At 35.0% G+C, this 21779-nt stretch overlaps 3 protein-coding genes across 3 annotated transcripts; 1 reads left to right on the top strand and 2 right to left on the bottom strand.

The window, feature by feature from the left end:
- Nucleotides 1-311: 311 nt before the first annotated feature.
- Nucleotides 312-3630, bottom strand: LOC136273427 (uncharacterized). The gene is made up of 5 exons (XM_066077830.1): nucleotides 3502-3630; nucleotides 3004-3013; nucleotides 2621-2886; nucleotides 1886-2081; nucleotides 312-898 (listed from the first exon to the last, which is right to left on the bottom strand). Exons 1-5 carry the CDS (start codon nucleotides 3628-3630, stop codon nucleotides 312-314), a joined length of 1188 nt encoding a protein of 395 aa, XP_065933902.1.
- Nucleotides 3631-4260: 630 nt separating this feature from the next.
- Nucleotides 4261-13480, top strand: LOC105337748 (NEDD4-binding protein 1). Its single transcript, XM_011442618.4, has 6 exons — nucleotides 4261-4599; nucleotides 6706-8417; nucleotides 9204-9440; nucleotides 9680-9787; nucleotides 10637-10759; nucleotides 11690-13480. Exons 1-6 carry the CDS (start codon nucleotides 4402-4404, stop codon nucleotides 12129-12131), a joined length of 2820 nt encoding a protein of 939 aa, XP_011440920.3. The 5' UTR covers nucleotides 4261-4401; the 3' UTR covers nucleotides 12132-13480.
- A 1915-nt stretch (nucleotides 13481-15395) lies between these two features.
- LOC105337749 (uncharacterized) lies at nucleotides 15396-21720 on the bottom strand. Its single transcript, XM_011442619.4, has 6 exons — nucleotides 21587-21720; nucleotides 20795-20947; nucleotides 19760-19961; nucleotides 19428-19551; nucleotides 18286-18977; nucleotides 15396-18133 (listed from the first exon to the last, which is right to left on the bottom strand). Exons 2-6 carry the CDS (start codon nucleotides 20895-20897, stop codon nucleotides 15679-15681), a joined length of 3576 nt encoding a protein of 1191 aa, XP_011440921.3. The 5' UTR covers nucleotides 20898-20947; nucleotides 21587-21720; the 3' UTR covers nucleotides 15396-15678.
- Between the last annotated feature and the right edge of the window lie 59 nt (nucleotides 21721-21779).

Below are 21779 nucleotides of genomic sequence, written 5' to 3'. Positions count from 1 at the left end.
AGTGTTATTATCCCTGGCATTAACAAATCAAAGATAACCAAATTTGGAAAATAAACAGCACGCATAAAATTGTTATCATTGCTATAGCCTTTATGTTATAAGTATTCTTTTGTCTGTCATTTGATTTCATTTGACTGTACGCCAACATGATGATGTCAATAAATTGAATTGAATTTTATAAATAATCGTAAAAGTGCAAGAAGGTCACTGTGAGGGGTGTCAATTTCAGCTGTTATCCTCCCGAACAGGCACTATTTATTTTATTATATTTTATTATTCACTTTCATGCAGGTTACATTTTTCTGCCCATCTCAGCTTAACTTTGTCAAATGTAGACATGTTTGAATTTTGATGAATTCAAACGTGTGCCTCTCAAAATACATATGTTCCTCATATTCTTCAAAGGTGCAAAAACTTTGTAAACAGCCTTCTTCGGAACAAGGGAAGCACTGAACAGGTTCTTTTACAGTACTTGGAGTTTGTATATGTCCTTCCTGCTTTTCTGGTGTCATGAAGTTGGAGAGTATTCGTAGATCCGTTGAACTCTGTGGTAAGGAGATCATCAATGTTGCGTCAATAACATTTCCCTGACCAATGTCAAACGCACGGTGAGTGGTCATCAAGGAAGAATCAATTTCAAAATCAGTGATGAAACGTACATCCCTCCATTTGTGGCCAAATAACAGTTGATGGGTGTAATCAACATCAACAACTGCTACCTGGCATCCAGCAACTCCTCCACTTGTATCTATGGCCATCTTCATGTCAGCTGGAAACTTGATGTCATTGCCATCTGCTACATACAATCTCATTTTCTTCCTAAGATGAGCAATTTTGGCATCACAATATGATTTTCCTGCTTGTGCCTCACTAAAGTTGAATCTTTTAACAACGATTCCTGCAAATGTTACAAGAAAATTACACACCTCATAGCAGTTTAAAGAATAAAAACATCACAGATTTCATGTAAATGCTGATATTTACATTTCACATATTTTTTGCTTGTATAGTGTGTTGAAAGCTACGGCAGTTATAATACTGTAATGCACACAGGGTACTCAAAGTTTAAAATGATGAGCTTTATTATGACGTCAAAAACGTTAAACGCTGTTAACTGCAACGTCACAAGCGAAAATCAAAGTTCACTCTTGCGGCTGTTACTGTGGCTCGTCCATTAATATGAACTTACCCTTAGGATAAGATAGGAATTTTAAGGTATAAATCACATTTTCAGACAAGGCATGAAGTTAAAATAATGTAAATATAAGCATTTAATCATGATTTTTTTAAGTATACTATAGCATTGAATCATGATTTTTTGAAGTATACACTCTCATAACTGCCGCGGTGTGTGCATACAAATTGAGTAACGCGCGTTAGCGCGTTATGAAAATTTGTATGCACACACCGCGGCAGTTATGAGAGTGTATACTTCACAAAATCATGATTTAATGCTTATATTTACATTTTTTAACTTCTTGCCTTGTCTGCAAATATGAATTATACCTTAAAATTCCGATCTTATCCTAAAGGTAAGTTAATATTAATGGAAGAGCCACAGTAACAGCCACAAGCGTGAACTTTGATTTCCGCTTGTGACGTTGCAGTTTACAGCGTTCAACGTTTGTGACGTCATAATAAAACTCGTCAATTTGACATTTGACTACTTGTTGCATTTAGAGGCATTTGAAGATCACAGAATTTAATGGAAAAACACAGTAGAATGTAAATATACATAGTCTCATAACTGCAGCGATGCTTGCATACAAATTTTCATAACGCGCGTTACTCAATTTGTATGCACACACCCCTGCAGTTATGAGACAGTATACTTAAAAAAATCATGATTCAATAATATTTAGCTTAAGAAAAGTTTCTTATTCACCTGTTCTCTCAGATATGCTAGGAATTGAACTCCAGAGAAATCCATTGTGATAACATCCAGCATTGTCAGATCTTAGGAACGCCTCTTTCATATTGGGATACTGCTGAGCCACAGTTGAAAGAGTATGTTCCAGGATTGATGCTACAGCAAACCAGTCCTGTTTGCCACTTTCCAGAATGTGCACCCAAGTACTATGCTGAAAAAATTAGAACATTTGTTTTAATACGTGTACAATAAACTCTTACTTCCTTAGAGTTAAACTTTTTCTACTGCTCATCTGGCCAGATTTTTATCATGTCTGATATTTTATTAGATAAAAACTCACTTGTTGATTAAATTATTGCTTTTGTAATAATTCCTTTACAATATTTTCTTCATTTTAATAAGAAATAAACATCAATTTAAAAAGTTCATGAAGTTGGTCACGTTATCAAATCCTGTGAATCCCAAAGGGCTTCTCGGTTGATTTGATTACATACCAACCAACTTCATATCCCGTGAACTTTTAAGCATTGCTGTTTATTACTTATATTTACATTTGAAAAAGACAAATTAATCGCCTAGATCTGTCAAAATTACCAAGACTTTAAGTTTACAATAATCCAAGCGATAAGCGCGTGCTATGATCATTGTGATGTCATGAAAAAGTTCATACAGAATTGAACGTTTTCGCTATTCGCTGTAGGATTATATAAGGAAACATATTTGCAAATGTATGTAAATATTGATTGTTACCTTTAGAGATCCATTATTATCTTTAGTGATGCCAACAGTGACATGCCATGAGATCCCTTTTTGACCAAACCAGTCTGACTGCTTCTCTCGATGTAAAAGAGGGAGAAACTTCATGGCCCAGTCCATCACCAGCAGTATTTGAGATGTTTTCAAAGTGTCTAGAAGATCTATTCTGCTGCGGTCTTGGTTGATTGTTTTTACGATGTGGGCTTTCCATGCTTGGATGTTGTTTCTTGCCTCTATAACATCTACTACCTCATCATCATCTAGATTCAAAGAGCACAAACATCTTAAAGTTTACATTCTGTGATAATTTACTTTGAACTATCAATTTGGAAAAATACGTTTTGTTCCGGAGAATTATTTTAAAATGGAGTGGGCACCTTTGGATTTCTTAAAGATAGAAGACCAAATACATATACCAAAACAAACATAAAATCATTGAATTTGAATGTTTCAATGGATTTATAATATTTTCGAGATACTTCCCGCATTCAATTTCCCTAGCCCTTTATGAGTCTGAACAGATTGAAATTTTTTTTTACCCAGCTTGAGACAAGATTCAGAATTGAGAATGAAATGAAGGAAGGAAAACGTACAGGACCCATCAACGGGAGAATGTAAACCTTTATCGCTTCTAAAGCTACGAATCTCGCGTTAATTTCCTCAAAGTTTTATTGCTGGTGGGAACTTGCCTTATTATATATTCTTGATTCATATGTTTTTCTATTTTATTTATTTTGTTTTCAGAGAGATGCAAAAAAGCCAAACCGCGTTTTTAAAAACTGGCCAAAGTGGTTTTTCGCGCATGCACAGACGGTACAACGAATTCTTCCAAAGTTGTGATCGAAGGTTACCAAGATATCTACAACTACATGTACTTGGAAGTCTGGGGTCAGCCTGTGCCCTGGCCGGGCCAGGCTGGCCCCATGTAAGTTCATGCTTTCAATACAGATGGGAACTCCAATTATGTCCAAACGTCGGTTTTCGATGTTGTAAATGCTTTCCATGCCGACTTATAAAAGTGTCTCAATTTTCTGTCGTGTTGATTGGTTTGAACTTCGAAGTTTTCTGTCAGTAATGCATGCATAAAAATAGTAACTTATAAATACATCCGTTCCGACGTCCTAATATGCTTTAATGTGTATACCATGTGTGTCATTAACTTAAAGTTATGAAATGATCTATTAATAATATTAAAATCATGTCCAGAATTCAGGCAACTGCTTTCCCTGTCAATAAGTCTTGAAAAGCCGGGAAGAGAGTGTTCGAATAATTTGGGGATGCGCCTTTACTTACTGGTCGTATCATTTGTTACTATATTATACATATATACTAAATACTTTCGATCATTACCCGCAAAAACTACCAAAGTAAACAATTTTGTTGTTTGACGTAACAGAATCATAGACCATTACCGCTTACATAGTTACTGAAACAAGTTTAAAAGGAAAATCTCACTGAATAAGTTGGTGTAATTATTGTTGAATCCACATTTTCCCATTAACAATTTTTCAAACTCTCTAGTTTTAGTTTTGTTACTTTGTCACCTGACAATATACATTTGCATTTTATCATTGCAAAATTTATTCATTCCGGAACTTTATCAGCTTACCATATCGGCTCTGAAATTATTCAGTTTTGAACTGGTTCCCACACTTTCCTAAAGAGTCAAAATAGGGTTTTTCCCATATTTCACTTTACGTAGCCAGTGTATTGTATTATTTACTCTCGCTTACTAAAGATTATTATTGTATACGGTTGAGACATATGCCGTAGAAATGGCAGGAACCGAAACTAACAATGAATACGATGAATTTATCGTGGATTCGTGTAAATTGACTCTGGTTAATGATATCCAAAACAAAGTTGAACGAATGTTTAGTATTAATATTTATGTTGATGAATCAACTGATAACAAAGGTGAAAAGAGCTGGTTGAGAGTTGATGGACAAAAATGTGACAGAAAAAATGCCAGGGTAATGTTTTTAGAGGGTCTTTTTTCAGTATTTATAGTGCTTGTACAGTATACTATAGAGTCATCTTTTTTCAAAATAGAATTGTTTTTAGCCAATTATAAAATATGCCTTGACATTTAAAAGGCTATTTTTGAAAAATATGTTTCCTATGTAATACATATGCTGGAATCATACTGGCCTAGGACCAGTTCTCAAGAGTTACCAGTCTTCACAATTACTGGCCAAAGACCAATTCTCGCCTATACTCTGTCCCGAGTTTTTGCTTCCACCACTTTTTGCTTGATATTTCAATAATAGTAAATACCTTTGTGCTCAAACTACGTTCATACACTAATATGAAAAATGTCCAGATTATCTGTTTTGAAACACCCCCTCTACCGCTTCAGGTTTCAATACACATCCAAAAATTGAAAGTCTACAGATATTTTGCATTGCATCAGCCATTAAGAAGCCCGGATGATAACGTTAAAAAATTGCGCAGTGTATTCCGAATGGAGAAAAGATGTAAACATTCCCCATTACAAATCTCCATAAGAAAATTGTTTTTGTTTCTGTGAAATTTTATGAGTGAAAAGAAATAATTGTCCAATGAAGATATCTTGGATATATTCCCTTTCATCGATTTCAATTGTATTTCTTTCATAGGTATGTGTATTTTTATTAAAAATCAACAAAAATTGATGGAAGCAATAACTTGAGACAGACTATAGTACCATTTCTTGCTAGTGCATGGTTACGTTGTAATGATGGGTATCGGGTTCCTTCACCCTATCTTCCTGTTCGCCCGAGTTCATTCGCTCAGAGTCTGTTCGCTCTAATTATCGTTCGCCCCAATTATTGTTTGCCCTAAACCTTGTTCACTCCACCTAAACCTCGTTCATAAACCTCATCGCTTTAAGATAAAAATAGTTAATTCATACACTCTTCACTTTTTAAATGATAAATTATATTTTACTTTAATATAAACTTGCTTTACTTCCAATGACTTTTTCTGCCATTTTATGATGTAATTGGTCTAAATATTAGATTTAAATGCCGTTAATTTTTTATAACTGTCTTGCTGTTTAATAAATAATTTGCTTGATGTTTTAAGCAGTTGAAGAAATTTAGAAATTAATAGGTCCCGTTAGAAGGTGACCAGCGAATAAGCACCTATTCTATCTGTGAATAATTTATATGTACCCAAGCACAATATTTCAATTGCTAAATGAGATTTATCTGTAGATGGAACATGAAACTGTATCAAAGTACTGTGAACAATAAATATATAGGCTAGTCATAATTTTACAATAATTAAGTCATCGTAACGTATGTAAAGGTGCTGTAATATAGTTGTTTTATATAATTTTATTTCTTTTCATAATTTAAAATGATCAGAATACAAAAAGATACAACTATATTAATTCTGTATTGAAATAAGGCAAACAGACCTTGGGCGAATGGACCTAGGGTAAACGAAAACTAGGGTGAACGGTGTCAAGGGTGTACACATTACATACATCATAATAATGCACTGGTGAGATATGGTTTTTGGTGAGAATTAGTCCAAAGCCAGTACAATTTAATATACATAAAGATCTTTTTAATAAGAATTTATGTACCATTTATTTTCTTGTATGGAATGAACACACAAAAAAAACAATTTCTAGTGTTTACCACAATTTTTTTTTTTTAACCTGGTATTCTCTTTTAGACAACATGTAACATGTAACAAAAACATGGTCTAAGCTTTGTTTATGTAACAGAGAATTGTGAGCTTTTGTATCGTGATAATAATCCGACAACTAACACCTGGATAGTTTTGGTTGACCATTGGAAATGCCTTATAAAGCATTATAAACGTACTAAACATTAAAATTATAATGAAATTTGAAAAATATATGCTCATATGGTGACCCTGCCTACTTATGAAAGCTTTACATCCCATGTTAATACTGGTAGTACAATTGTACATGTATAAGTGTTGTTAACATTTGAGGGAACATAAAGATTAACACTTTGAAACAACTACCAATATGTATGTTTTTAAATAAAAATTAAGCTTAAACATTATATAATAAAAATATTGGTAGACTCTTCTTAAATTGCTTTAATTATCTTTATCAGGTATATATTTTGGCAGTCTGCCACCCAGAGTCCACGCAAAAGCTTCAGATTAAAGACTCTGACAAGGATGCCTTTGATGAAGAAACCCTAGAGGATATCGAAGCAAAGACATGTGCTCAAATAACACTCCAGGACCAAATGTTGGAGATCAGCGGCTCAGAACTGGCGGTCATCTTGGCAATGACCACTCTGGAAAGTAAAGGGGCAGTAAGCGTAGATGACACAGAACCAGATGGTGAGAACGACGAACAGACCAAAACATCTCAGGCACCTGTTGCTAAAAATAGATGGACCACCAAAATGGACTCTCAGCTGGAAAAACTTCTGTGCAATCCTGGCAACAATAACGAGAGCATATCTATCAAGGACTTCACTAAATCCTCTCCTTCAGTTAAAATGACGATTTTGAAATGTATGACAGATCTGGACGATATCAGTGACAGTGATTTATTTCCGAGCAGCAGAGAGGAAGCCCCGCCTAACGCACCTTCGCATAGATTAGTAATTTGTGGCGACAGTGATGAGGAAAAAATGGACAGTGACTGTGTTGATGGGAAATCTGTGAAACAGTTGACTGATAGATTAACCACAGCTCAAATTTCTCCATCACCAGAGCGAGATACTTCCCAAAAACCAGGAAAGGATAATGTACAAACCGCAAATGAAGCTGACATAATGTATTTCAGGACATTTGGAAACAGTGTTGGATACACGGAAAAAGAAATAGAGGAAGGATTACTTTTTTGCAACGATAAAACAACCCCAGCTGATTTTCTACAGATACTAAATGATTTAAAGGAGAAAAAATCAGAATTAGAGAAGAAAAATTCCTCTGACGAAATTTCAACAGATGGTCTCCCTGGAACAAATTTTCCTCCACCCCCCATTGTGCCATCTTCATCTTCAACCTCTGTGAATGGAAGAAGGAGTCTTCCTAAGGAATATAAAAAGAAATTGGTGGAAGACTTTGCAGAAGAAACAGCAGATTTGTCTGTTGACGAGCTAAAGAAAAGAAATGCAGAGCGACAGCGACTACTTAAGTCTGCTTTTGATAAAGGCACCAGCAATGTGCCAGAATCCAAATCACCAGTGAAAAAGAAAAGAAGGAAAAAGAAACGCAAGAAAAGTGCTGACACGAAGAAATTCATTGGCGATGGATCCCAGGAAAATCCAGCCATTCTTTGTAGCTCAGATGATGACAAAGAACAAACAAAAGTCATGACTATTTGGAATGAAGATGACAGTGATGCTTCAGACAGCGATGATTGTATGATTGTTGATGAGACATTCCCAAAAGCTTCCTTGAAAAAAGGAAAGATTGTGTCAGATACTAATATAAGCTCAAATCAGTCAAATACTGAGCAAAAAACTGCTAGGAAAAAAGCTGGTAGATTTGACCAACCTCCTAATTGTTCTGCAAATTTCCCTAATACTGACAATAACAAGCCCACAGGTGAACAGTGGACAGTGGTGCAGAATCAAAAACAGCAGCAACTTCAAAACATTCAGTACAACCAACCCCCTGGCACTCTTCAGACTCCGTACCTACAGACAGAAGGAGGGCTTCCTCCTTTTAACGTTCCTCCTCCACTCTTGGGACTTGATACAGCAAACCAGATTCCTCCACCAATTCCTTCTCTTGGACCAGCCCCTGGCATCCAGCCAAAAAACCTGCGTTATGTTGTGATAGATGGCAGCAATGTGGCCATGTGGTAAGATGTCATAAACTGGTATAGTGGCTCATCTTAAGAGGACTGGATGATCATGTTCATTTTTAGTCTATATTTACCTCTTTAGAGTTCTTTATAAAGATATACCGCTATCAAATTTTTAAGTCTAAATTTTGGATTAGTTTTTCACTAAATGACACGTTTATGGCTAAAATTACCATATCTACAAAATTTAGGTAGATTTATTTATTGAGCATCCTGTCTCCTTAAATTAGATAAGGAAATTGTATCTTCAATATATTGGTATTATCTATAAATATTTACATTTTCCAGTGTCTTTGCCTGTGATAACACTACGTATCATTTTTGTACTATAACCCATAACTTCAAATGACGTATAATTGGGGCGCCAGAGGAATTTGCTTATTTATATTTAAATATTTAATCGTACAATGGCTTAAAATTATATGAGTAATAAAGAATCTTTGAATATTAGGAGGTGATAATTTTGGTCAGGGCATGATCAAATTGATCACACCGCGACCAGAATTATCACTTCATAATACTTAAAGAATGATTCCTTAAGTATTTGAAATCGTGGCAATAGGCTTTATTATTAGGTCAGTTATGTTTATTAGGGATGCATTTATAACGATTTTTAATGACGTTTTTCATGTGCACTTATCAGTTAATTATGATATACGGTACATTTTAATGTTCTAGAACAAAAGTCATCGTGAAATTTATAAATCATAAAATCTTGGCTTAAAAAAATTAATTGGATAAATGAGATTACTCAACTGGTAAAATATAATTATTTTTTTTCAGCCATGGGTGTAATAAGAAATTTTCCTGTCGAGGCATTAAAATTGTGATAGACTATTTCTTACAAAGAGGCCACACGCAAATCACAGCTTTTGTTCCGGAATGGCGACGATACAGGCCTCGTCCAGAGAATCCCATTATAGATCAACCACTTCTTAATGAATTGATGGAGAATGGGCATTTAGTTTTCACACCATCAAGAAGAATAAATAATCGCTTAATTGCATCCTATGATGATAGGTAAAAAAATATGTGATCTTTTTTCATATTGTGTACTCAAAAAGCAGCATGATATCATTTAGCACTACAATGATTTAAAGTTTCATGATGAATGTTTTTTGAGATGTTGACATATTTGAGTCTTATGAACCATTCCGGTATTATATTTCTTAGTGGCAAAAAGGTATAATTGGTAGCTTTTGGTTGAAAAGGTGCATCACATGAAGTGGATGTTGAGAGCAATGTTTTCTATTTTACAGATTTGTGCTGGAGTTGGCGGAGAGAGAGGAGGGCATTATAGTTTCCAATGACCAGTACAGGGACCTCATGCAGGAGAAATACAGCTGGAGGAAGATCATTGAAGAAAGGTACGAAGACGACCAGTGGTCAACAGAGATTACTGTAAACCAACTTTTATTCATGTGCGAGAAATATTCGCGTGGTTCACAAGAGCCTCTTCATCGCAAATATTTCTCACCGGGAATCAGGCTTTGCTGTATGGATGTACCGGTAATGATATTTAAAGTGTGAATAAGGCTTGATTGCTAAAAATAACTGGTGGAACCACTTTATCTCTGTAAATTTGCGAAATAAAGTTGTTGCGAATAAAAGTTGGTTTACCGGTACAGTATAAAGAATGACTCCACTGGTTGTATTTTAAGCTCATTCTGTCCAAATCTAGCATCTCCTCTGAGTAGTGGATCCCGGTTGATTTTTAGGCAATTGTAAGGTCCTTACTCAAACTACTGGTACTTAACACATGTAAAGATACCTGTATTGTCTATCAAATTCCTGAAAACTGTTTGCGTGTCTGCTTAGTACCTTTTTAAAATGATAATCCTTTTAAATATTGCTACGTATACATAGAGGGAGATAGATAGTTCTAATGTAAACCAAATTTTATTCTTGTGTGAGAAATTTTCGAGATGTCTAAGAGAGACTTGTGGTCGCAAATATTTCTTGCCGTGAATCAGTACTCAATTGTCTCTGGTAATTTCTTTTCCAAATAATCTCTATCTTGGTTGCAAATATTAGTTGCTGCAAACCAGTATTTCTTCTGGAAGTCGCGAAATAAAGTTGTCGCAAATTTAAGTTGGTTAACGGTATATTCATGTGAATTTAACGAAAGTTTTGCTTCTAACTTATTTACAAAAAAGAAGGAGGCTATAATCATCTACCGTAATTGTCATTTATTTATTTATTTATTTTTTTTGCAGACTTCTGTTGTTTTCCTTTGTTGGGGATAATTTCATGCCTCCCTTTGACCCGTTGGGAAGGCATGGTCCAAATTTAGATGAGTTTTTGTGCAAGCCACAGATCAGGAAGAGGGGGATGAACCAGTAAGTAGAAGGGTATTTCCATGTGGATATATTTCCTTAAAACTATTAGAAATGTTTCAGGAATGCCCAAGTTCTACATTGCATTCTTTTTTGGTTACTTGTACATGTAACAATTACTTGTACGTAGCATGTTCCTAATGTCTTTCCTGTTTGAATCAAATAGGTTAAGTGTGTTACAGAAATAAACAAAACTGCACTGGGTTTTTAAAAGCTTTATCAAGGAGATTTGAATGAAATTAAGATTCAATGAGACCAGGGGCATAGCTAATGGGTTTTGATGTGGAAGCGTATGAAAGCTGTATGCTTGAGGCTGCCCATGAGGCCTCCAATGGGACCAGAACAAAGCTCCATCATGGAGTTTGTGGGCAAGTCCCTGATGAGCTTATGAATTACGGTATTAGCATTTCTGACTGGTAAAATTGACTGTCCAGAGGAGATTATTTGCAAAGAGTATATGTATGGTAGTTTATAGAACAGAGGTAAAGAAGGCGTGTGAAATTGCTATTTACAGTGATGTCATGAGGCAGATGCTACTATTTAATCATGCATTCTTGCAACGAATGAAATGCTGATCATAAAATGAAATTGTACACTCAAGAAAAAAAAAAACAATCTCATGTTAAATGATGTGATTACCGGTATATGCTTTTTTTATCCATGGAGTCTTCCCTTCTCTCCTCATTTTTAAGTACATGTAAATATTTTTTCTTTGGGATTTTACTTATTTCAATAATTGATTCATAGTCATAAAGTTTTTCTTGGCATTTGATATGGCAGCAAGTTTACATCTTGCTTACTAGCTTATGTATAGGCTAAAATTTTATTGTAAAAATATTAATAAAAATTTTAATATTTTGACATTTTATCAAGTTTACATATGTGAAGAGAGATAAGTTATCAGTTAAATAAATATATCAATGTATTTTACAGAAACAACTCACAATTTTATCAAAAAAGAGACCCGCAATATAATGCGTGGAATGCAGGAAAAAGGCAGCAAGATAATGTCAACTGGAGATATCAAGGGCCACAACCGCAGGGAGTTGTCCGACCATATCAAAGGAACCCTAATCCCTATGGGTGGTCAAGACCACAGTTAGCCCCCCAAAGACTTTATAATAATAATAATCAGGGGGCTCCACAGCAGCAGACAGCGCAAGGAAAAGGGGCATGGGGAGGCAAAAGTCCTGTTAAATCTTTGAAAGCAGGACCGGCCAGGAGTCCAGCCAAAACAAGAGAAATTGAAGACAAGCTCAAAGGCATCTTTCCAGAAAATGGAGGAAAAATCAGTGAAATTCTACAGAATCATCCCAGTGAAACAGATGTGGAGAAACTGTCAAATTATCTTATGAATGCAATTTTTTCAGTTTAGAAACTTTTGAATACAGAAAGTAAAATGCAATTTTATTTCGTGCTCATTAGCAGATGTCTAGTCAATTGAGACTCTGTAAATTGTATAGTGTTGCATGTATGTGTGGTACACCAAATTCACAAAAATGTGATAAGCATGGTTAAAAAAAGCACTGTTAAAATATAACAGTTTTACACTTGATGAAGTAATTGCCTGTAAATTATAGTTTAAAGACTGTAATTAAGCTATAGATAACGATTCCTTATGAAAATCACTTCTGTAATCTAAAATTTACATTCATTAACTAAAGAATTACTATTCTAAATTTCACAAATCAGGAAACAAAATTTATCATATACATATGTAAAACTATTTTTACATTTATTTTATTATTTATTTTGGTTGTTAAATATAGCTGTCATTTTACTAATGAACTATATTTAACAAACAAAATTAATTTATATAATAAATGGTCATTAAGTATAGTTTTGAGAGATATACTGTGGAATCATTAGTTTTCGTGGTGGCTCAATTTTCGTGGAATTCGTGGGTACCTCTCATCCACGAATTAATAAATAAGGATAATGAAATCATATTTCCTTTGTAGGTTTAAGAGAATACACGAAATTAAGTCCCCACGAACTTGTAAGAATTAAACAATCCACGAAAATTGGCCCCCACGAAGTTTAATAATTCCACAGTACTATGATTAGCATTTGTTTATCATAGTTTATAACTAAAAACTTGTATATTCATGAATAAGTATGATACAAAATCGGATACATGAACTATATTGTTGTTAGACCATGTTTCACCATTGTAAAATCAGATTTCTAAGAATATCTTAAATGTCTATAAACCTTACTTTGCAACCTGTTAACCTTAATCTACATTTATTTTGTAAACTGTACCTTACAAATTCTGATTATTACTTTCTTTGAAAGATAAACAAAGTTTTGCAATGGCAAAATGAAATATTTGTTCTCTGATAATTAACATTGTATGGTTTACAATATTGAAATAGTCAATATCCTTTACTATGGCAAGTTGTAAACTATAGTTTTGCAACCTGTAAACTCAGTTTCCGGGTTATTAACTGTTTACAATTTTTTGGTAAATTTGGTGTACCATATGCATGTTTTCACTGATACATTATTTTTTGCCAAATTCTTGTAATTACATGTACATGTACCTCATCATCTTAAATTACCATGATGATATCAGAAATACTTTGACTTGCCAGTAACATCAAAATATACATCAACCCTATACACTGAGTAATTGGAGCAGGTGTTTCAGTTGCAGAGAATCATTCATATCAGATTTTGTTCCTCCAAGAAAAGTATCTATTATATCACTGTTGTGCGATTCCAGCATTTTAAAAAATTATAGAGCGTTCGATTGATATATAATTTGTTCAATATTTACTTCAGTTTGAAAAATTGATTTGTTTGAAATACATAGTGTTTTAATAAACAAAAAAAAAATAAACCTGCACTCTTATTGATTTTCGGTTAAACACGTTGAATTCAGTGGCAAAGAAAGAGCAAATGTACTAAGAAATAGGAAGACAGGAAGTTGAATAGGAGACCTTGCCAAAATGGTCAAATTGAAAATCCTCAGCAATGTGTATTGAAATTATTTGTAATAGCATCATATCTTGCAGATTAATATAAAAAGTTTGAATTAATGTGCGTTTATTTCATATACTACAATCGCTACAGATCAGTGGAACAGTATCGACTGATAACAGTAGAGAATAATTAAAAGATGACTGTTTCTAGCCCCCATTTTACACGCATATCCACTGTTCATTATTTTCCCATATAATGTATCCTGGCCAAGGCCCCATAAAATTAATTTTTAGATTCTCATCCCCGCCCGCCTCTCTGAAAATGGGCCGCCCCGATGCATTTTATTTTATTTTGAAAAAAAAAATTTGTGGAAATTTTTTTTCGGTTTTAATGAACAAAATTTTAGCTATGAACGTAAAAATAAATTTTGACATAAAAGTGAAAAAAAACCTTAAAAGACTGCAAGTGGGTTTGTGTACTCACATTAGCATTAACAACTTAAAAGAATAGAGCAGTTGTTATATCTAGAACATAAACGGTGAAAAAGGTATTTTAAAAAAAATAATAAATAAAATCCGCCCACCCACCCCATATTTTTTGCAAATCAGGATGAGAATCTAAATATTAATTCTATATGGCCTAAACAAATGTTTTTATTTCAATTAATGTATGAACAGCATTTTAATGATATAACAGTTCTTTGTGATTGGGATAAAACCTTACCTTTCAGGTAAAATATTGTACTGTAGTAGTTTTGATTGCAAGAATGATTCACAAGAAAGACTGCATACATACATTTTGTAAATTTTAATTGCTTTATCCTGGTATTTAAACATAAATATAACAACAATTGGTCAACCACAAAAATATCACTTGAAACTTTAAAGAAAAAAAATTTATCAAAAGTCCACTTGAGTAAATAACACTTATCAAGCACTCATAAATAAGCACGTACAAACTAAGTATTTCTATATACTCATTCATCACTAATACATGGTATTAATTATGATGGTTTACATCGTTAATTTATTTCTATTCAAACAACTTTGATTCCCATCAAAATATTCTTTCAAATGAAAGAAATTATATAAAATGTTTAAATTAGGGAAATCCATTGTAGGTTATATTTATATAAACACATGCAATTGAAATTTAACATGCCCAATAAACAAAATTCTTGAAACATTCATAATGAAAAAAATCTTCATACAATTGTTATTTGATGTGCAATAAATAAAATTCTAGTAATATTTTAAATGAACAAAATTTTAGCTATGAACTTAAAAATAAATTTTGACATAAAAGTGAAAAAAAAACAACACTACCGTTATATATTCTCTATAAACCATCTCATTACAACTCATACTTGTAGGCCATGTTTATATCTATTACATCAGTCAATAAATAAAAAAAAAATATTCTGCTATGAACGTAAAAATAAATTTTGATATAAAGAGAGGGGAAAAAAAACACTATATGCTCCACCAACCATCTCAATACAACTAATACGCCATGTTTTTACCCACTACATTGGTCAATAAATGATAAAGAATAAAAAAAAAAATCAAAACAATGAAAGTTTTTAAAATTCAAAATCATGCTTTAATAACCCTTGTAAACTCAAAATTATGCAGTGAATTGCTAGTACCTGGCATATTGGCACCTTTATAATTCTCAAGTTTTAGATACCAGTTTCTCAATCTGAAACATAAAGAGCATTACATTGTCATTTGTGTATGTCTACCCTCAAAAAATGGATGTAAAAAATATATATCTGCAAGCATTTAAGTTAATAAGAGTAATGTGCATGTCTAGTACCCAAAAATATTGAATGTAAAAAATATATATCTGCAAGCATTTAAGTTAATAAGAGCAAAAAATTAATCAAGCTGAGTAAAAATGAATGCATAAAATATATATGCAATATATCGAACAGAAAAGTGTTGATTATGCTTTGCACCAACATAGATGTTCAAGCAATAACTGAAAATAACTCATCTCTGTGTTTTAAGAGTGATGGGTTTATAGACAGGAGCTTTGGATCTGGGGAGGGGAGGATTTCCTAAGATAATATCTGCTGCTTTTTCAGCAACCATAATTGTTGGGCCATTCAGGTTTCCACTAACAACACTTGGCATAATGGAGGCATCGACAACTCTAAGCCCTTCAATGCCATACACTCTTGTACTGGGATCAACCACTGCCATCTTATCTGAATCTGGTCCCATCTTACAGGTGCAAGATGGATGATAGGCACTGTCAGCCATGTTTCTATTGTAATTATCAATGTCTTTGTCACTTTGAACATGTACCCCTGGGGCTAACTCAGGACCTCTGTACGAATCAAACGCCTTCTGCTGGAAGATTTCTCTGGTTAGTTTGATGCTGTCTCTCATCTCCCGTATGTCCTGTTCGGTTGAGAGATAATTAGCAACAATGCGAGGATGCTCCTTAGGATCTGGAGACTTCAGCTTGAGAAATCCCCTACTGGTGGGGCGCATAGGACCAACATGAGCCTGGTAAGCATGTCTGTCTCCTGCTTCTCGTCCATGATCGTTGACTGTTGAGGGAAGGAAATGGTACTGGATGTTGGGGTGTTCTACTCCAGGTTCACTCCGGATAAATCCTCCAGCTTCCAGATGAGCTGTTGCTCCATCCCCTGTCTGATTAATAAACCACTGCAGACCTATTTTGATCATCACATGAGGAAACTTCCATTGAGCTTTGTATAGTGTTATGGGCTTTTTACATTCTTGTTGAACATACACCTCAAGATGATCCTGCAAGTTTTCACCAACTCCTGGCAAATGCTGGACAATAGGAATATCAAGTTTACGAAGGTCATCTGCATTCCCAATGCCAGAGAGCATCAGAAGCTGTGGGGAATTGATAGCACCACCACAAAGTATAATTTCTTCTGCATATTCTGTTTTGATATCAGAAAATCTTTCATACTCAATACCCACTGCCCTCTTGCCATCAAATAGAATGCGCCTTGATAAAGACCTATCCTCAGTTGTTAGATTAGCTCTTTGATTAACAACAGGGTGTAAGTAAGCTGCTGCAGCACTGCATCTTTTGCCTTTTCCAATGGTCATGTCCATCCATCCAAAGCCCTCTTGTTGGTAGCCATTCATGTCATCTGTAAAGGGATATCCTGCCTGCACTCCTGCTTCAATAAAGGCATGAAACAATGGATTGTTTGTCTTTCCTCTGGACACCTGGAGTGGGCCATCACCACCTCTGTAATCGTTAGCTCCTAGCTCATGACACTGGGCTTTGCGGAAATATGGCAAGCAATCAGCATAGGACCAGCCCTTGGCACCTTCCTTCTCCCATCTATCATAGTCTAAGGCATGACCTCTGATGTACACCATGGCATTGAGGGCCGAGGAACCTCCCCAGACTCGTCCCCTGGGCCAATACATGACTCTGTTGTTCATGCCTTTCTCTGGTTCTGTGTGGTAGTACCAGTTGTACTTGTCATCACACAGATTATACATCAAGGCAGCCGGCATGTAAATCTTCCAGGAGTCCCAGTGCCACAAATCTCTCGGACCTGCTTCTAGAAGCAAGACGCTTTTCGCTGGATCAGCACTAAGGCGGTTTGCTAATGTGCAGCCTGCAGAGCCTGCCCCAACAATGATATAATCATATTTAGTCTTGTTAGAGGCTACATGTACTAAGCGATGACTGGATGTGCTAAAGCTTCTATTAGGTTGATGCATAAAAGAACCTTGAGAAAAAGAAGAAAAGCCTCTTGCAAACATTTTCATACCTTCTTTTTGAGATTGTGGTTTAGAGTCAGTAGTTTTTCCTTTTTCGAGGATAAGATCACAAATATTTGATATGCTAGGAATGATATGGTCCGCATAATTTTTTAACTGTTCCTCAGAGCTCACACCTGATAAAACTCCAATTTTTTTCTGAACAAAAGCGGACTGACCCATTTGAAGGTCTCCTATGGAGTCGCCCACTACTACAGTCCTTGATGGACTCACTTTCAGCTCGTCACAGATCAGCAGGGTGTTGTGTCCAGAGGGACGAGGCTGGGAGATGGGATCATCCCCACATATCAACATGTCCACGTATTGAGACAATCCCAAACGTATCAGATCAGAAATAACAAATTCTCTTGGCTCTCCAGTATTGATGGCAATTTTGATCCCATTATTCTTAAGCTTTTGAAACATCTCCTCAATATTCGGACAAATTGGGGAGGGCTGAGATTTTAAAATAAAGTCGGCTTCCTTCCATATTTGATTGACAATCATGATGGCTTCTTGGTAGAATATTCCTTCTCGTCTCAAGGCTTCCACTAAAGCTCCTTTGGCCTCGGATGATGTGCCCTCCGATAGGATACCATGCATTACTCGAGTTGCATCTTTATTCAATCCCAACAGTCTGTTGACTTTTTCTGACAGATCCAAACCAGTCATTTGCTTCAATCTAAAAATATAATAGTAAATTTTAAACGGAACGAAATATTCTGTAACAATTATTATCTAGTACAACATAAAATGTTAAAATAAAATTTCAGCACAAATCAGTCAATCACAATAAAATTATTTAAAATCATTTCAAATGGCAGGTATATTCACCTTGAGCAGAAAAACTCCACAAACTTTGGATATCGTCTATGTAAGCAGATCAGAGTTCCATGGAGATCAAACACAACTAAATCTGCCATTGATTTCTTACTGCTGGCCTCCATCTTTTCGTTCTCATTTGGCTCCACAAGAAACCTCTCATATGGAGAATATGCATAGCAGCTCTTCCATTCCTCATAAGGTAAAATAAGAGGCAGAATGTCCTCGATATCATTGACCACATGGTCAGCGTGGGGCAACAAATCCCCAGTCCGTCCCACCCCGCTCAGAACCCCCACACTCCAACCCAACTTGGCTGACTTTCCGAGCAGCATGTCTGTCTTGGTATCTCCCACCATCACAGCGTCTGATGGATCGATCCCAAGTTTTTCACAGATTTTCAAAGCATTATATGGAGCTGGCTTAGGTTCTGTGTCTGGATCGTCTCCGCAAATCACATGCTCAAAATACTTTGTAAGACCTAGTTCATCCAGCAAGGCATCGGTGCCTTTACGATTGTCAGATGTGATGAGAGCGATTTTCACATTGTTCATCTTCAAGATCTTGAAGAGGGTCTCTAGATCTCCTAGCTTCTTCATTTCCTCTGGATTTTTGGCATTTCCCTCCATCCACACTGAATCCAAAATTTGCCGAACTTCAGACTCTTCCATTCCTTCAGCGACTAACATCTTGGTCATTTCATCCTGAAATTGTAGTGAAACACTAGATAGTTATTTTATGACTTTTTTCAAAGATTTTTGTTTCAGTAAATTACGTAAATGAGCAAATGACAGTTTGAAGTAAAAACGCTGACATAATATATATATTGGTGGCAGTTTTAAATTTCAAAATAAAATGACAAAGCGCTACTTAGTAGTAAATTACTGTAAATATCTCAATATTCATTGAATAACAATTTATGTGGATTTCATTGTTGACTTCATCTACTGGATTAAATGTTCATTGGAGCGCAGTATCTAGTAACATATTGTATTGATAAAATCATTGGCCACAAATTGAAGTATCCTTGAAACCCACAAAAATTGATGCCTAATTGCCCATGAAGATCAATTAATGACACCTCTGTATATTTTGCGTCAAATAACCTGCAAGAGATTTAAAGAAAAAACTTTTGTGAGAAAAATATGGTTTACCTTAATTTCACCTGATGTGGCCTCAGCCAGTAGCCCTGGCATCACCTTTTGTTTTTTGGTACAAAAGCCCAGGACATCATATATCTTGTCCTGAATTCCTACTCGCCCTGTTGCTTCTTCAATTCTAAAGCAAGAAATTGAGAGACAATATTAATGTATGATTTTTATTGTTCTTTTTTTTTCAAATCTACTATCCTGTTTCTTACATAAAGTGCTTGTTTTAATTAATAAACTTTAAGTTTTTATTGGTGTATAGTTGATACTGAAAGTGACATCGGAATTTTCAAGACTAAGATTGCTGTAAAATGGCAGTGAAATAAATAGGTACATACTTGGCCACAATTTTTTTGGCCCAGGGTGTCCACATGGCATGAAAACAGATGAGGGTTCCATCCTTGTCAAATATGACCAGTGATGCTTTCTTGGTTTTGTCCGTGCGGAGAGTGACATTGTTGATGGTCACATTCTCAGGCCTTAGACTGGGAGCAGACCATGACACACTTCTACTGGATTCCAAAGCCCTCAAGTGTCTCCCTGTCAAAATAAATTTGTAGATCAGTTTCTGAAAATGGATCAATGAATATTTTTTTCAAAGACTTAAGTACATATGTACTAACAAATGTACCCAAGTAACAAGGAAATATTCCAATTAAAATGCAAAATTACAAAAGTGCAAATGCCAGTAATTGGAGTTAGAGATTGATTTGTCAATAAAGAAATTCCTACTGAAGACTTATTCCTTGCTCTTTACTAATTAATAAATGTTGCATCTAACAAGTAATTTTTCCTCTATTTCTTAAACAATCTGACTATGATTTATAACTATATAGATACTGACAGAGTTGAAATCTACACAATCCAGTCTAAACTAGTTTACTGATCAATAGAAATCTTCAGTAACCTAAAAAAATCAAGGACTGCAAGAAATAATCATGAAGATGTCAGACTCAATTCCAATATATGATGACTTGACTCTTTTTTTTTATCTAACGTACTGATGTACATAAACATTAAACTTTATCTACTCTAGACTTCGTGATTAATTCAATAATTTTAATAATTAAAAGAAAGATAAAAATGCTATCTTTGATGATTTATGCAGAAAATTTGCTGTGAGGCATGACTTCTTAAGGAATGTATTTTTACAGGTATTGAAAACCCAAGTCAAACCCATGCAGGGCCTCTGGATTTTCATGCTAGGACCCTTACCACAGTGAGGTAACTGATATTTATAATAATGTATTTAGACTGACATTTTCATACATTCACTTTTCAAGTCTGGAATCCTAACAATTTAAAATTTCAAAAAAGTGATGATTATTTGAAAACAGTATATAAGAAAAGGGCCTGTAGTTATAAAAGCTTACTTGTTTTTCTGGAGTTGTTTTTTCCTGTCACAGCGGAACACACAGATCTTGGGTGTATGCATCGCTGTATCTGCGAGGTTCGGGTTATTAGTCGACACAGCATTTTCCTTCCTGATACCAAGGGCTGGTGTTTATATTTCCATCACTATGTACCTGTTAAAAACAAGAGGAATTGAAGCATAAAACTTGCCATCCCCCAAACCCATTAAACACAGACTGTGCCAACATCTCAAAAACTTTGCATACTTTGGCCATACCAATATGTCTAGACACAACACCGTCATGAGTTTGACCACATATTAGATAACGTCCAAGGATAAGCACGGAATATTACCAAGGACTTGACCATGCAATGAACAAATGAATATCCCACGGTGGGACTGTGGCGTACACTACAGTACCATCGCTTTCCGGCATACATTGTTTTCATATATATAGACATAATGGTTTATAGCATCGTGATAGGCATTAATGCCACATCCATGGTTACAGACCACAAATTTATGAAAGCCGGTTGATTTGCTATTTTACAAAGGCCTTATTAAATTACATGTCTTTGAAGGACGTGTATGGTTGTATGTCGCCTTGAAACCTTCCTTGTTTAGGTGACAGAGAGTTGGACTTTAGTGGTCTTATGTTGATTATTGTCTATGAGTGAATGTCAATGCATGCAAACACTGAAGCAATTCATTAGCCCCGGCCCGTACTCCTCCCTTCCATCAGGAATTTGGATCATGCATTCAGCCTATCATTTTATCTTCCTTTCTTATCTACGTTACCAAAGTTACTTACCTAAAATAAGAGACAGGATATGTCCATTCCAACTTTGAATTATATAAATACGTAGATTTCACGTCCTTTAGTACCAACAACAAGGTCTGTCACAGTACTTTTCCTACCGCGTGTCTTTACGCTTTGCTGATCATCTCATGAATATTAATAAAAAAAATAAACCAATCAGGAAGCGGCTATTTCCTTTTACTCA

The sequence above is a fragment of the Magallana gigas genome, chromosome 3 (genome assembly GCF_963853765.1).
Source record: "Magallana gigas chromosome 3, xbMagGiga1.1, whole genome shotgun sequence".
Classification (NCBI taxonomy): Eukaryota; Metazoa; Mollusca; class Bivalvia; order Ostreida; family Ostreidae; genus Magallana; species Magallana gigas.
Note: the sequence above shows the minus strand (reverse complement) of the source record. Positions and strands in the feature narration are given on the sequence as shown.

Coding starts and splice junctions, on each gene's coding strand:
- LOC105337749 (XM_011442619.4), bottom strand. CDS start 20,897: ATGCTGTGTCGACTAATAACCCGAACCTCGCAGATACAGCGATGCATA. Junction 19,962..20,794: donor AAACAACTCCAGAAAAACAA/GTAAGCTTTTAT, acceptor TTATTTTGACAG/GGAGACACTTGAGGGCTTTG. Junction 18,978..19,427: donor CCACATCAGGTGAAATTAAG/GTAAACCATATT, acceptor CTACAATTTCAG/GATGAAATGACCAAGATGTT.
- LOC136273427 (XM_066077830.1), bottom strand. CDS start 3,630: ATGGAAAGCATTTACAACATCGAAAACCGACGTTTGGACATAATTGGA. Junction 2,082..2,620: donor ATAATAATGGATCTCTAAAG/GTAACAATCAAT, acceptor TAATTTTTTCAG/CATAGTACTTGGGTGCACAT. Junction 899..1,885: donor TAGCATATCTGAGAGAACAG/GTGAATAAGAAA, acceptor TAACATTTGCAG/GAATCGTTGTTAAAAGATTC.
- LOC105337748 (XM_011442618.4), top strand. CDS start 4,402: ATGGCAGGAACCGAAACTAACAATGAATACGATGAATTTATCGTGGAT. Junction 9,441..9,679: donor ATTGCATCCTATGATGATAG/GTAAAAAAATAT, acceptor TCTATTTTACAG/ATTTGTGCTGGAGTTGGCGG. Junction 10,760..11,689: donor AGGAAGAGGGGGATGAACCA/GTAAGTAGAAGG, acceptor TGTATTTTACAG/AAACAACTCACAATTTTATC.